The sequence below is a fragment of the Plasmodium cynomolgi genome, chromosome 11 (assembly GCF_000321355.1).
Source record: "Plasmodium cynomolgi strain B DNA, chromosome 11, whole genome shotgun sequence".
Taxonomy (NCBI): Eukaryota; Apicomplexa; class Aconoidasida; order Haemosporida; family Plasmodiidae; genus Plasmodium; species Plasmodium cynomolgi.
Genome location: NC_020404.1, coordinates 551348 through 565636, shown reverse-complemented (window position 1 = coordinate 565636; position 14289 = coordinate 551348). Strand labels below are relative to the sequence as shown.

The 14289-nt window shown below is 41.7% G+C and overlaps 4 protein-coding genes across 4 annotated transcripts; 3 read left to right on the top strand and 1 right to left on the bottom strand.

Moving 5' to 3' along the window:
- Positions 1 to 983: 983 nt before the first annotated feature.
- On the top strand, positions 984 to 5750 carry PCYB_112240 (hypothetical protein; the record flags this gene model as incomplete). The annotated part of the gene is made up of 4 exons (XM_004223102.1): positions 984 to 2423; positions 2799 to 5192; positions 5226 to 5340; positions 5485 to 5750. The coding sequence occupies 4 exons, from the start codon at positions 984 to 986 to the stop codon at positions 5748 to 5750; spliced, it is 4215 nt and encodes a 1404-aa protein (XP_004223150.1).
- A 1166-nt stretch (positions 5751 to 6916) lies between these two features.
- On the bottom strand, positions 6917 to 7342 carry PCYB_112230 (hypothetical protein; the record flags this gene model as incomplete). The annotated part of the gene is made up of 2 exons (XM_004223101.1): positions 6917 to 7018; positions 7073 to 7342. 2 exons carry the CDS (start codon positions 7340 to 7342, stop codon positions 6917 to 6919), a joined length of 372 nt encoding a protein of 123 aa, XP_004223149.1.
- Positions 7343 to 9242: 1900 nt separating this feature from the next.
- Positions 9243 to 10140, top strand: PCYB_112220 (hypothetical protein; the record flags this gene model as incomplete). Its single annotated transcript, XM_004223100.1, has 3 exons — positions 9243 to 9322; positions 9688 to 9796; positions 9940 to 10140. The coding sequence occupies 3 exons, from the start codon at positions 9243 to 9245 to the stop codon at positions 10138 to 10140; spliced, it is 390 nt and encodes a 129-aa protein (XP_004223148.1).
- Positions 10141 to 11011: 871 nt separating this feature from the next.
- Positions 11012 to 12850, top strand: PCYB_112210 (zinc-finger domain containing protein; the record flags this gene model as incomplete). Its single annotated transcript, XM_004223099.1, has 2 exons — positions 11012 to 11546; positions 11586 to 12850. The coding sequence occupies 2 exons, from the start codon at positions 11012 to 11014 to the stop codon at positions 12848 to 12850; spliced, it is 1800 nt and encodes a 599-aa protein (XP_004223147.1).
- Positions 12851 to 14289: the final 1439 nt, after the last annotated feature.

Below are 14289 nucleotides of genomic sequence, written 5' to 3'. Positions count from 1 at the left end.
CTCGATTTGGCTAGATTTTTTTTCGCATCCCTTCAGAGGCATTACGCCATGTGCTTTATTCGCTCTACAGAGGATACCGTGCATGTAAACCAGGCGCGGCCCGCCGCGTTATTTATTATCCCTATAAATGGTACATTTACCAAATTTTCCTTTTTTTGCTGCCTCTTCAGTTGGTGTCACAAGCGTTTCTCCGCAAAGTGGATCCGTTTCGACACTCTCATTGGCCAATCGTTGTTAAAATGGATTGGGAGTGGAAAAGAGCGCCCACCCACCTGTGCATTTGCAATCTGCATGTATGTTCGCGCGCTTGCCATGTTTTATTGCAAAAATGTAGAGCTAAAAGGAACATGGCGTGAAATTTTTTTTTTCCGATCTGCTCACAATTTTCTTCCTGCTAAGTGTAAATTGCTGTCCTTGAAAAGATGACACGCATACTGGAAGGGAGACACACTTAGGAGGAAAATGGTCGGCGCCTTTGCGCAAGCCCCACCAATTAGCAACTGTCATGTGCGAAAACTGTCATGTGGAAAAACTGTCATGTGGAAAAACTGTCATGTGCGAAAACTGTCATGTGCGAAAACCTGTCATGTGCGAAAACCTGTCATGTGCGAAAACCTGTCATGTGCGAAAACTGTCATGTGCGAAAACTGTCATGTGCGCATTTTTATCTCAGGATATTTCGCTCAGCGTGGGGGAGCGGCGAAAGGTTGCTCTTTCGTCAAAAAAAAAAAAAACTTTGTTAAAATTTTGTCAAAAATTTGGGCCACTTTTCAGCCAATTTGTGGCCACCTTTTTGCCAAAAAATCCCCCGTTTTTTTTTATATTCCCGCCTACTTTGTGCCACTCTCACCTTTGCTTACGCCACGGACACTTAACGCAACAAGCACATACACAAATATGCAAAGGCTGATGTTAGGATAAGCCAGTTTCCGCAATTTTACCCGAAGCTGCTCCACACAGATAAGCCAAAATTACTTAGAAGCATGAATGAACTAAAGGAGCTAAGTAAGAAGGTGAGAGAAAACACCATCGTCAAAAAAGAGGAAAAGAAAAATGAACCGGAAATAAAAAACCTATTTGAAAACTTCCTGAGCAACAACTCGATAAATTACCTGAGCTCTTTTATAAACAAAACGAACGGGGTTGATAAACCGGGGGAGAATGACGCAGGGGAAGGAACTCCACAGGGAAGGGGGGACCATTTGGAAAACGCGCGTCGTAGTGGGGTGAAGCAGGCATGCGGTGAACCCACTGCTGAGCAAGGAACGCACCCACAGGACGATGCCCCACCTGGTAAGAAGCACCTTACCGAGAAAAGGAAAAAAAACAAAGACGATTCAGAAGGACACATCGCGGAAAACAAAAATGTAAGCCACATAAATGTGAAGAAGATCCTACAGAACAAGAAGAACGTCGATGTTAAAGACTTGAACAAACTAATTAACTATTTTAATGATGAAATAATGGAGAGAAGTAAAAAGCTGGAAAGGTTCATGAACAAAAATAAAATAAAAAATGATTATAGTGAGCAAATTTTAATGATAGAAAAATTTAACAGAGAAATGAGAATTATTGAAAAAAAATTTTCCCAGAAGGAGGAGGAACCCTTGTATCAGATGTATTTAATGAAAAAGGAAAAAAAAAGTTACGAATCGTTAGTCTTTTTTAAAAACTTCTTTAACTGTTTAAATAATTATCTTCACCTTTTAGACAAAGCGGAAACAAATTATAAAAAATTAAAAATATGGAAGATGTTACTTTACCTGCGTAATTGTAAGACGCACATTTTGTTAATAAGGGCCATTTTTAAGTCTGTAAAAGAGGGGAATGTAGATAGTGAAGCTGCGAAAGTGAAGCAGACACAGCTCAACATGGAAGAGGGCACCCCTTCGAATGGCTCTCCCCAGTTCAATGACGCCACACCATTGGAAAAATCGAACGAAGCGGAAAAGTTTAAAAATGTGTTGGGGAACAAGACAAACGGTGATGACATCCCCACAGATAACCACATGGACAAAAAAATGATGGAAGATTTGAAAAATATGTTCCTAAAGGATTCACCTGAACAGGCGCAAAATGAAAAGGCCACCCCGCTTATGAAGGAAATAAAAATGAAGTACGATAATCTCCTTAACAATTTAAGATGCATCGTCCGAGTTACTTTCGAGAAAATGTTTCTCTTCAACGGGAATATAAAAATATATAAGCATATCTGTCTGAACCCTAGAGATATATTTTCGGAAAACGAAGAAAGCATTCAGATTCAGGGGCAAAAAATTTCCTACGTGATGTTTTGGCATATGGCTTACATCATGAAAATGCACAGGAAGTACTTGGAGGAAATAAAAAAGCATTTATTTTTTAACCTCTTCAAATTTATGGTCCTGTTCTATTGTCTTGCCAAAAATGTGAATTGGAAAAAGGTAATAAATAACCTCCATCAAATGGAACGTACATCATACTCGTTGAATTATAGAGATGTGAAGAAATTTGTTTCCATTGTTGAACAAAAAAGTGATGTTGATTTGTGCACACCTGACTGTTGTAACCATTTTGGTAAGTATAAAAATTTCCTCTTTTGTGCACATGATGGGAGAACCTCCGCGGGTGAGGAGGAGGGTGGAGGGGGAAATGATCCGTTCACTTCTCTTTGCTTAAGTGATTATATAATTGAGCATGAAGATAGTGTTGTCATCGATATGGAAAATTTTTTTGGCAATTTGTTGGGGTCCTTAGAGGGAGCTCACAAGATAAACCAATCGTGTTCTTTGCCTTCCGAGGGACCTTCCCCTTTTCAGGACGGGAAAGTTGGTCTGGGTGGGGCAGATGACTTGAAGAGTGACGAAGGGAAGGGGAAACAAGAAGCTGACAATAGAGGTGCTACGCTTGAGTTGGGCTTCGGTACTGCCGTTGAGAGGGAAAAGGGGACAGAGCACGCCAACTTCTTCGCCGCGTTGTCGCGCTGTTTATTCGAGTTTCACGCCGTGGCGGAGTTGCTATTTGTGGAGAGTACGAAGAAAGGCAGGGGTAGGGGCGAACCAGGAAAAGTGGACGAAACGGGAAGAAGCGGCAAAGCAGAGGAAGCGGGCAGAAGCGGCAAAGCAGAGGAAGCGGGAAGAAGCGGCAAAGCAGAGGAAGCGGGAAGAAGCGGCAAAGCAGAGGAAGCGGGCGAAACGGGCAGAACGGACAAAAGGGGTGAAACCCTCCCCCTCGACATTGCGATTGAGGAAGGGGCGCACGCGGGCGAACTGAAATGCGCATTCGACTTCTACTTCGGTGGCCAAAAAGGGGAAGAAAATGGAAGCGAAACGTATTTTGTGGAATACGAATTGGAGGCACGTGAGCAGGGCAGGCTGAACAACATGAAGGAGAAAATAAGGACCAAGTACGAACAGAGCAAGTGCGAACAGGGCATGTATGAACAGAGCAAGCACGAACAGAGCCTATGCGAACAGAGCAAGTACGAACATAGCATGTATGAACAGAGCCTATGCCAACAAAGCAACGGCGAACACGTGGGGAGAGGCAACGGAAGTGAGCCCCCCAATGGGTGGACCTCCTTCTCCCACTACATGCTGAACAGACAGTTGAATGAAAACCTCTTTACCTATTTTCACCAAATAAATAAAAAGAGAAATAATTTCAGCCACCTTTTCGATGTGTACTTTATGTACAGATGGAAGAAAGAAGAAAAAAAATTCGATCAACTGGTTCAGAAAATTTTCCAAAAAAATTTTCAACATTACCTTGATCAGATTTACTCCGTCCTGAGGGAAATGTTGCTTTTTAAAAAAGGGGGAGAATACATACTAGTAAATTCCAGCGTGGATGATTATCTGTACAATATCTTCTTTGATGAGGATAACAATTACACTTTAAAAAATGTGGAGGGGGTGACTTACCGTTCGGTTCTGCAATTCGTTGAGGAGGGACAAGGTGCCTTGAGAAAAGCACTACAAGAAAAGGTTGACAAAATAATTGCGCAGAAAAATATGCACAGTAGGGGGATCACCGGTGGGAGGACCCCCTGGGCAGAGGAAACTACTTGTGATTGTGAGGACATCCCTGGGGTAGGAAAATCCAAGAAAGGGCTGCCCCTATTTGGAGGTGTCAAGCAGACCGTTTTGAATAAAAAAGGAGGGAAAGATACCCCTGGGGGGGGAGGATGCCAAGTGGGAAATGTGGGCAATGAAGAAGAGAAGAAAGATAAGTGTGTGCAAGACGGTGAAGGAGACGTAGAGGAGACCCCCACGACGGAAAAGGAAATCTTAAGAGTTAGCGTCCAACAGGATCGCATAGACTGTATGCGCATCCATAAAAATTTGCTCTACATCGTTTTTGTAGTATATCGGATTGTGCACTTTTCGTACGAAGTTTTGCTCGATATGAAGGGAGCAGAATGGAGCCATCACTCGGCATACAAAATCGAGGGGGAAAAAATTGAAAAAAATGAGGAGCAAAAAAGAAGACAAATCATTGCAATTAATATAGTCCTATTTTGCTACAAAATTGTTAAATATATTTATGATGCATTTTTAAGTTATTGCTTTTTCACATTTCGATTTTCTTGCTTTCCGAAGGTGCCATGTGCAAATGAATTTCTGTTGAGCGTAATTAATGATAATATATTTTTAAAAAAGGTTTTGCAAAATGTTCATTCTGTTTTCTTGCACCATCAGCATTTGTTTAATCTGTTCATGTGTGCAGGAGATATCATTTCTTTTAAAAATGTAGACTTGAAAGGGGATGGCGGTTTGTGGAAAAGGGGAAACAACGAATGGGTAGACGAACATCACATAGAGGATGATCACATTACAAAGAGTGAACAGAAGGATAGAAGGGATTTTAACTCAAAAAATGCAAAATTACAGGCAAAGGGATATTTTCTCGAAAGGAATGGAAAAAAAAAATCGAGTTATCCCCCAAAAGAACACTTCCATTGTATAAACAAAATTAGCCTAATGAAGAAGATTCACCTCTACATTGACAAATTTCAGATAAATTTGAATTTTTTTAAAAATATGTTTGTCAAAAATTATAAGGATAAATTTACGCGCCTTCTCCAGAAGGATACACTTTTCCTTGAGGAGCAATTTTTAATCAGCACATCCAAAATAGTGAATATCATTTTTGAATTTTTTCAAATTCAGGACTTGTGCAAAATTGCGCATACGGAAATTACCTTGCGTTTGGTGGATTATTTTTTTTTTCTTATCAACGCGCAGGTTTACACGTTTACGAAGGAAAGGGGCAGAATCGATGAGGATGAGCGACAACTCCTCTATGACAAGTTTGTGTTCACTCAGAATAGCTTGTCCTTCCTTTTGCGCAGCTACGGAGGTACGTGCACCACGCATAAGGTGGTTTCTTCAGTGAAGCGTGCACACGTATTGTATAGCGTCTGAGTTATACAAGGAGAGAATATAGTGTGTTGTCTACCTAGCTGACTTCATTTTTTTTTTTTGCACCCATCTCCCTCTGTAGACAACTGCGGCGAACAGAAGAACCACGCGCAGCAGGAGGAAAATTACTTTCTAAGAATAACGGACGAGCTGCCCTTCAGTTTGACCAATTTGAAAAAGAACAAGGCGCTGTTTTTACTCCTTTTCTGCAAAGTCAAGCAGATCCTGAATGCCAAAAAGGAGATACTCGAAATGCACGACCCGAAGATGGTCCAGGCGTTGCTGGCCAGCAACCCCTATGCTTATGAGGACGAGAATTACGACGCGATCCTCAACGAGTTTAAGTGAGCGGTGTGGGGCGGCTCAAAATGGTACAACATGGCTCGGCGTGCCAGTTTAGCGGCCCACACATGTTGATACCCATTGCGAGGAAAAAAATTTATCGCCGTAGAGGTGATATCTGTATGACTCCTTTTTTTGAGTGTTCCACAATGATGCATTCAGTTGTTTCGTTTTTTTTTTTTTTTTTGATAACTCACTACGCAGCCATATGTTTACGTGGCGCCGTTTGTCCCCCTACACAGTAACCTGTGTGCACATTTCGAATTCGCATATTTTACAGTCCTTTTTATTTTCCGCATCCGCAACCGTTTTGTACATTCCCCCCATTCGGCAAAGGAGAAGGTATGTGCATGGTGAGAGCAGACGTTTGCCATAAGTGCTCTTTTGCGTCGCTCGGGGGGGGGCATTTCTATGTGAAGCGAATCGATCTCGGTGAAGGGTTGCAGTTGTCTACCGAGTGGTTCGCGTGACACGATGGACAAGCTTGACTGTTTGTAAAACTTTCATTTAAGAGGAAAAAAACAGTTGGTGGGGGTTATCACCCGTGAGTCGAATTAGGGGGAAAAAAGGTAAAGGGCATCACCGCGACGTACGTGTGAAGACCCGGTTAGGCATTCCTGTCAAAGAGCACTATGAGGGAAGAGAAAAAAAAACCACAAAGGAAGCCCAACATATGATTCAAGTGACTGACATTTTCGAGAAGCAGAGATGAAACAAATGAATAAAAAAAATTGTACAAAAAATTACTGTTCACAATATAATTATGTTTAAAGTAAAAAAATATAATATATGTCATATGCATTCCATAAAGCGAATAAATACAGGAACTGCTTCCACAAATAATTTTATTATTTTTATTTATAAGGACATTATTTTCATTGGAAGCTTTTTTTAAAATTAAATTTTTCAAAAGCACATTTTCTTTTTTTCTCGCAAGTAACAAATGTAAGATATGATGTTGGACAGGACACCTGACAAAAGGTAAGTAACAAATATTTGGCTGTTCGTGTAAATTAGCGAAATTAATTTATATATGGAAATTAGCGAACTCATGTTAAAATATAAATGCAAAATATTTTTATGAATAAAAAGGGAAGTGAAAAATGTTTTAAAATTTTTTGTTTTGTAAACATCGTGATAATTACATTTGTATTTTTCTGCCTTCTGTTTTTTCACCTCCTCCCCTTGTGAAAAAAAATCTTCTTCTCATCATCCTTATCAATTCTGTTCAAGTAAAAATACAGGGCCACATTAATTACTCTGTCCAACTTACACTTATTAAATAGGTGTTTAAAACAGAGGAAATTATTTTGAAGCGTATTCTTTACTTGCTCCGTTTGAAAAAAATCTTCCATATAATTTTCTATCCTCCTCGTTTTAATGTTATTCCATATTTCTGATACGTGTCTCCTGAAGGAGTAAATTTTTTTTACTCCCTTCTTTCTATGCACTTTGTAAAGGACGTGGTCATATTGTATGGTCCTGGGTTTGTCGCTTATTCGCGCATGTCCTATCCTCTTGTAGTTGATCCTTTTGTGCAGAAATGCGTTTCCTCTCGTAAGGCACGTTGCGATTGCGAGTAAAATTAGAAGGTTCATCCTTCGCGGCAGTGATGGCCCCTGGCGTTGGGGGGCTCAGCGGTGAGGCCAGTTGCACGCTCGGGTGGTACGCCCGGATAGATGCAGCGAATGGGTGCAGCGAATCTATGCAGCTAATCTATGCAGCGAATCTATGCAACGAATCTATGCAACGAATCTATGCAACGAATCTATGCAGCAAATCTATGCAGCGAATCTATGCAGCGAATCTATGCAGCGAATCTATGCAGCGAATCTATGCAGCAAATCTATGCAGCGAATGGTATGGTTCTCCTCCCCCGCCTCGGTTGTGCCTGCACGTTGCATCCCTTTTAACGAGGCCCATCGAGACTTTTTTCAAGCCACGTGACAGCACGTCAGTATGACGAGTTGGGGTGCAGTACTGGAATCCCCCAGTTTGGCCGCTGACCCTTTTTCGATCTGCTTAAAAGGGGGGGTAGCGAATTGCAGGTACGCGTGCGCACATTCTTGCAACGTTGAAGTTATGCAAATGTATATTGCCGCTATGCAATATTGCTCCCGGGGGAGGTAGTGACGATCGAGAAAATGCCTGTCCACGCGTCTGCCAAGGTTGCGTACGGTGGAGACACGATCGGTGTGCTTAGCTTGGCCCACGTTGGGGGAGGAGCTCTGCTTGCCAGTTTTGCGAATCCGCGCAACGGTCAGCACAGTGTGCTGCCACGTTATGGCAAGCACGTAAGGCGGGGAAAGGCACAAATTCGAAGAACACGAGGGCTCATCCCTACGGCTGGGCAGTAGATACATACATGCACGTACGCACATTCGCATGCATATGTGTACATAACACATGTAAGCAGTATGATTTAATTGTTAATCTTTGAATCTGGGGAAAAAAAAAAAAAAAATTGTGGCGTTAACTTTGTATTGTTCCCATTTTAAATTTGCATTTCGTGCAATTTTTAAAGTTAAATTTGATGAAAGAAGGAAATTTCGAGAAAATGCCACGTTGAAAAGTTTAACTGGAATGGATGGTCCCGTAACTTCGCGCAAAGGTTAAAGCGGCAGGGGCGATATACTCGCGCGTATGTTGGAGGAGCGCATTCAGTTTTACAGTGTTTGTAATAAAAATTTTGCGAACGCGGGGGAAATAAATTTTCCCGTTTTTTTTTTTTTTTTTTTTTTGACTCCACTTTTAACTTTCGTATTTGCAATGGGAGAAGCAGTTTGATCATTTATTTTTGTTCGTTAATTTTTTCACGTGGGATGGAAAATCTGAAAAAACTGGAGCAATTGAAAAATCGCAAATTTGACAGGTTAAAACGGTAAAGGAAAACGGAGAGACATGCGAGAGGAACGCGAAACAAACACTAAACGAACGAAGAGACGTGTCCCCCTTTTACCATAAAAGGCCGCTCCACGCCACACAAGAAGACATCCCCAGAGTTAATCCTTTTTGTTTACAATTCGTTATATGTCTAATTGGGGTGCTGGACAGTTTATCGTGGTGATCCGCTGAGTAATGCACACACATACGTACATACATTATTTCATTCGAAACGAAGCGTCCCACATTTTTTCCTTTCCTTTTTTTGTCACGTTGAGTAAAGGTATAAAGCGGATGTGCAGCACATATAGTAGCCCCCCTTTAAGGCGGTTCCACTGATGCGTAGCAACGTGCACGGGGGACACTCCACGTGTGTATCTACGGGGGGCGCTCTACGTGTGTATCTACGGGGGGCGCTCTACGTGTGTATCTACGGGGGGCGTTCCACGTGTGTATCTATGGACACCCCTCTGTACTTGCCGAGTCCACTTTGCCATTAAGAGCGATATATGAGAAAAACCCACCAACCCTCATTCAACTAATGAAAACTATATCATCTCATTTTTGTATTTTTTTTTTTTTCCTACCAATTGGCAGATGGATGGACACAAAGCAATGAACATGGACAAGCTGGGTGAAATTTTCAGTAGCACCGTTGGATTGATGCAGAATGCCGTGCAAGGTTTGGCTCAGAGGTGAGAAAGAGGTAGAGAAGGGAAGGAGTAACGCTTATGTGTGTAAATAATTCGATATTCTTCTGTTGTGTTACGTAAAACTGTTGCTAGCCCCATCCCCGAGTTGTTCCTTCCATTGATTATTTCACTCTCCATGTGCCTTTTTCCATTTTGATGCCTTCGTGGAAAGTTACCCATTGGAAAAAGGGGCGGATATTATTTTTTCGTTTTCACTCCCCAAATTTGTCGTGCAACACATTTTCCCATTACACATGAATCACCACCCAATTTGACATACTTTTCTGTTGCAAAAAAAAAAAAAGAATGGCATTTTAACACATCAACTCGTGTCTCTTATTTTATTTTATTTTTTTTTTCCCGTACAGAAATTCCACGATATATAATTTACTATACATGAGTGACAATATGCAAAACAAGGGTGACTACGAGGAGCTCCTTCCGAATGAAATGAAGTTTAACAAGCAGCAAATTATAGTAAGGCGTAGGTGAGAGTAGCGCGGATTGGAGGAAGTGCATAACAGTGAGGAACTGGCCCAGCCGCAAAAATATGTACACTTTGTTCTAACATAAATGAATTAAATTTTTTTTTTTTTTTTTTTTTTTTCCCCTTTTTGCAGAAATGGGTACTGGGGGCCATTCTCCTCTACATCCTCGTCACCATCCTGTCGTATATTTTCGTGAACTACATTTTGTTCTACGCAGTGATCTTCATCGTCGCGGCTGTTGCAATCAAATTTTACTTTTACTATCAGCAAAATGACGAGACTCCGTTGCTGCAGCAGACGAATTACCACCACTTTGAAGCGCACAGCATTTGACGCAGTAGCTCATTAGATCATTAGCGAATGTTACGTTGTGCTTGGCGGGGAGGAATGCTTTTTTTAAAAGGAGTGACACGTGTGGGGTGTACATCACAGCGTAGAGAAGCGTGGCGAAGTTCATACGTAATCGGGACACGCAACGATTTGGAAATGCTCCCCTCAGGGACGGCAGAAGATGTTGAATGCGGGGCGATCAGCAAAAAAGCTGCGCAGCGCAAAGCGACATAAAAATACACTTTTACATTTTTAATTTTTCGAAATTTTTTAAGTTTTCCTTTATGTACTGTTCTCTTTCACTGTGCTTCCTCCCCCCGCGTGCCTTTTTTTGTTTTTTCCCCCTTGTGGTGAAAAAGTGGATGCATAATCTCGCAAACTTAGCTACGCCCAAATGGGGCCTTTTAAGATATGCCCCGTAGCGGTTACCATTTATCACTTCCCTTTTTTTTTTTTTTTTTCATTGTTTGCTTTTTAAAAATTGTTCCTAATTTAAGAGAAATGATGCCAGTTTACTGGCAATTTCGTTACTCGATTGTTAAAGCGTAAGAAGCGTGCGCATTGCTGCATAGGGCTTTTCCTCCTGTTGGCTGCACAGTTGCGATGCGGCCTTGGTTTGGCTTCCTCCTTGGAAGAATCACGCACAGATAGGCGCGAGCGCTCATACAGAAATAGGGTAACATTTTTGTGCCGCTTCCCACCCACCGTTGAACCGATACGCGCATTCGTTCAAACCCCTTTTTTAGTGCCTTTTTGGGAAGGAAAACTGCCCCGTGAGGTGGCTACCTTTCGTCATTTCGCAAACTGGGTTGCCAAGTCGGGCTGCTAAATAGGGCTGCCAAATCGGGCTACCGCTTCCCACCATCCCGCACCAATGGAAACCACCGCGAATAACCAGACAGCGCCTCTGAAGGAAGAGGCTGACATAAGCCCCGTGGATGAAACTATCCAAGTTCGATCCATGTGCATGAATTGTGAGCAAGAAGGAATAAACAAAATAGCAAAATTGAACATCCCGTATTTCAAAAATGTATTAATACATTCATTTGAGTGCGGATTTTGCAACTACAGAAATAATGTTATTCAAGATTTAAATACGATAAAGGATAAAGGAGTAAAAATAATTTTTAAAATTAGCCAACGTGAGCATATGGATAGACAACTGATTAAGTCTGAGTATGGAGTGTTGAAGATTCCACAAATTGACTTTGAGATTCCGAAGGAAACACAAAAGGGGTCCATCAATACCATCGAGGGTTTTCTGCAGACCGCCCTGAGCAACCTCACCGAGTATCTCGGAAATTTGAAGCGCATGTACTGTGAGGCCAATGGGCTCCCAGAAGGGGCAGCCATCGAGGGGGCTCACTCGCAGTCAGGCCAAGGCCCCAATGGGGAGCATGGCTCAGATGGTGCAGATGGCGCAGATGGCGCAAAGATCCATCCCACAGATGCGCACAACGTGGAAGGAGAAATTACCAGTAAGCGTGAACGTGGAGAAGGCGCTCGTGGAGAGGACGCACCAGCAACAGAACAAACTTGTCAGGAGGACAAACCTGCCGATGCTAATCAGCAGGGCCAACAAATGACCATAGAAAGTTACATAAAGCTAATCGAGTCCACAGTTCATAAGCTGTCCAGCTATGTGGTGTCGAAGGAACCGATTTTCACTATCGAAATTGTTGACCCGTCAGGACTGAGCTCCCTGGAGCACTACGATGAAGATCTGCAAAAAGGCATCGTCACGGTGGAGCATTACAAACGAAGCAAACAGGAGTTAAACGAAATGGGGTTTTATGAAGAAGACTTTGAGGGTAAAAATGAGGGGGTTAATTTGGAGTCAAATGGAGGCAAAGAAAAGGAGGACCATGTAGTGGAAAAAGTTAAGAAGGAAAACTTCGATTTTATTAAGAAGTATATCCACATGGATGACGCTGCGGGTAGTGGTATGAGTAGCAGAGTAAGTAGCAGCGTGAACGGCCACGCCGCCGTGCGGTATGAAAACATAAGCGAAGAGGAGGAGGGGAAGCTAATAGAGTCGTTCACGTCTAATTGCCCCTGCTGCAACTACATGGGCGCCAACAATTTCTGCGAAATTAATATACCAGGTTTTAAGAAGTGCCTAATTATGTCCTATGTGTGCGGGAACTGCAACTTCAAAACGAGCGAAATTAAGAGCAGCGGGGAGATCAATCCCAAAGGGAAGAAAATCACCCTCACTGTAAGAAGTAAAAGTGACTTAAATCGATTCGTAATCAAGTCAGAAACGGCATCTATTCATATCCCCATTGTGGATCTCACGTCGGATTACGGAACTCTCGGTGGTTCTCTCACCACCGTCGAGGGGCTGATTCTGAAAATAATCGAGTCTTTGGAGGATAAATTTAAGTTCCTACTTGGGGATTCTAGCACGAACACCCACGGGCACGACCAAGGGGGGTATCAAACAAACGATAATGCACTTCCGACAAGCCAAATAAACAATGACGAATCGATCACAAGTAAAATAAAAAGTCTAATTGCGAATTTGTACAAGTTGTGCAAAACGGAGGAATTGTGCCCTTTCGATATTGTGATTGACGATATTGCATCGAACAGCTACATATCAAGTGATGACATTACACATGATGAAAATTTAAAAGAAGAGGAATACGAAAGAACGTTTGAGCAAAATGACGTGCTAGGCCTCACATCAATGAACACGGAAAATTACTGAACGGGGCGAAAAAAAAAAAAAAAAAGGAAAAAAAGGAAAAAAAAAGGCCTCATTTTGCCCTTCACGTTGGCGTCATTTCTCCATGCACCTATTCCCTTCAAATAATAAGATTTGAGGATGCAATTCGTGCTAAGGGGGAAAACGCGCTCCTAATGTTTATTGGCTGCTTTCCTTCTGGGGAAATACCCCCCCCCCTTCCCCAGAAATAAACAGCTACCACGGATGCAAATAAAAAAAAAAAACAAACAAAACAGACATTACAAGTAATGCATTTCGATCATTTTTAAAGCGAGAACAGATGAAACAGTTTGTAAAAATTGCAAACATTTGTTTTCCCCATATTTGTGAACCTAAGAATTTGCATATTTGTTAATCTGGAAAAATGTTTAATTTTGATTTTTCTTTCACTTTTTGTTTCCCCCCCAGGAAAAATTTATTTGTCCGTTATTCATGCATTCGACCTCCATAAAAGCGGGGTAACCGTTCCTTAAGGACAGCCTGTGATTTCACTTTGGGGCGTATAAATTCGTTTTGGCCCCCAACATCAGTTATGTGCGACATGCATATAACCACGTGCATATAGGCCAACACACACACCTCTACGTGCTTAATTATTATGCCCTTTTTGAACAACGACATTCGCAACAGCAAATCCACGGGGGATAAGTATTTTTTTTTTTTTTTGTCGCAAAAAAAGGCTGCTCCCCAACTTTTGCAATTCTCTAAATTGTAATATAATATCCGGATGGATACCCATCACACGTGGGAGAAAAACGCTACGATGTTTTGGTTAAGCATAAGCGAGTTGCATAGTGGATCGCTAAGCCAGTTAGACTTTCGCACTGCACGCAGGTAGGCAATGCGCATGCACATGTATAAATATACACACATATATATGTGCAAGACGCATGGGACCCAAAGCAGTGCCTTATTGGGCAAGGCAACAGAGGCACAGGTGTACATAAGAAGATCGTTTTGTAGAAGTTCGATTTTGTAGAAGTTCAATTTTGTAGAAGTTCAATTTTGGTTCAGCGGCATAGAGGTTACTGCTTGCCGATTTTTTTCTGCATCGTCTTTGCATATGTTATATATTTATATGCATACGGCAGTTTCTCCCAGAAAGTGAGTTGCACTATTTTATCGTTTAACCCGTTTGCCATTTTTGCAAACTCGGAAACGTACGCAACTTTCATGTTTTTATACCCTCCACAAAGGTGTTACTCAGAGTTTTGCGTCCAAAATTGCCTAATCAAGGTTGAAAGGTAAGTAGGTTTTATGTCCCTCCTTTTTGTCGAATCATACATTTGGGTACGTGTACATTTGTCGCATAAGCTTTACATGTTCTTGGTTGCGTATGCATACGCCATGGAAAAAAAAAAAAACGAACAAGCAAGCAAGGTAATAATTAAATATAGGCAATACATATATATATATATATA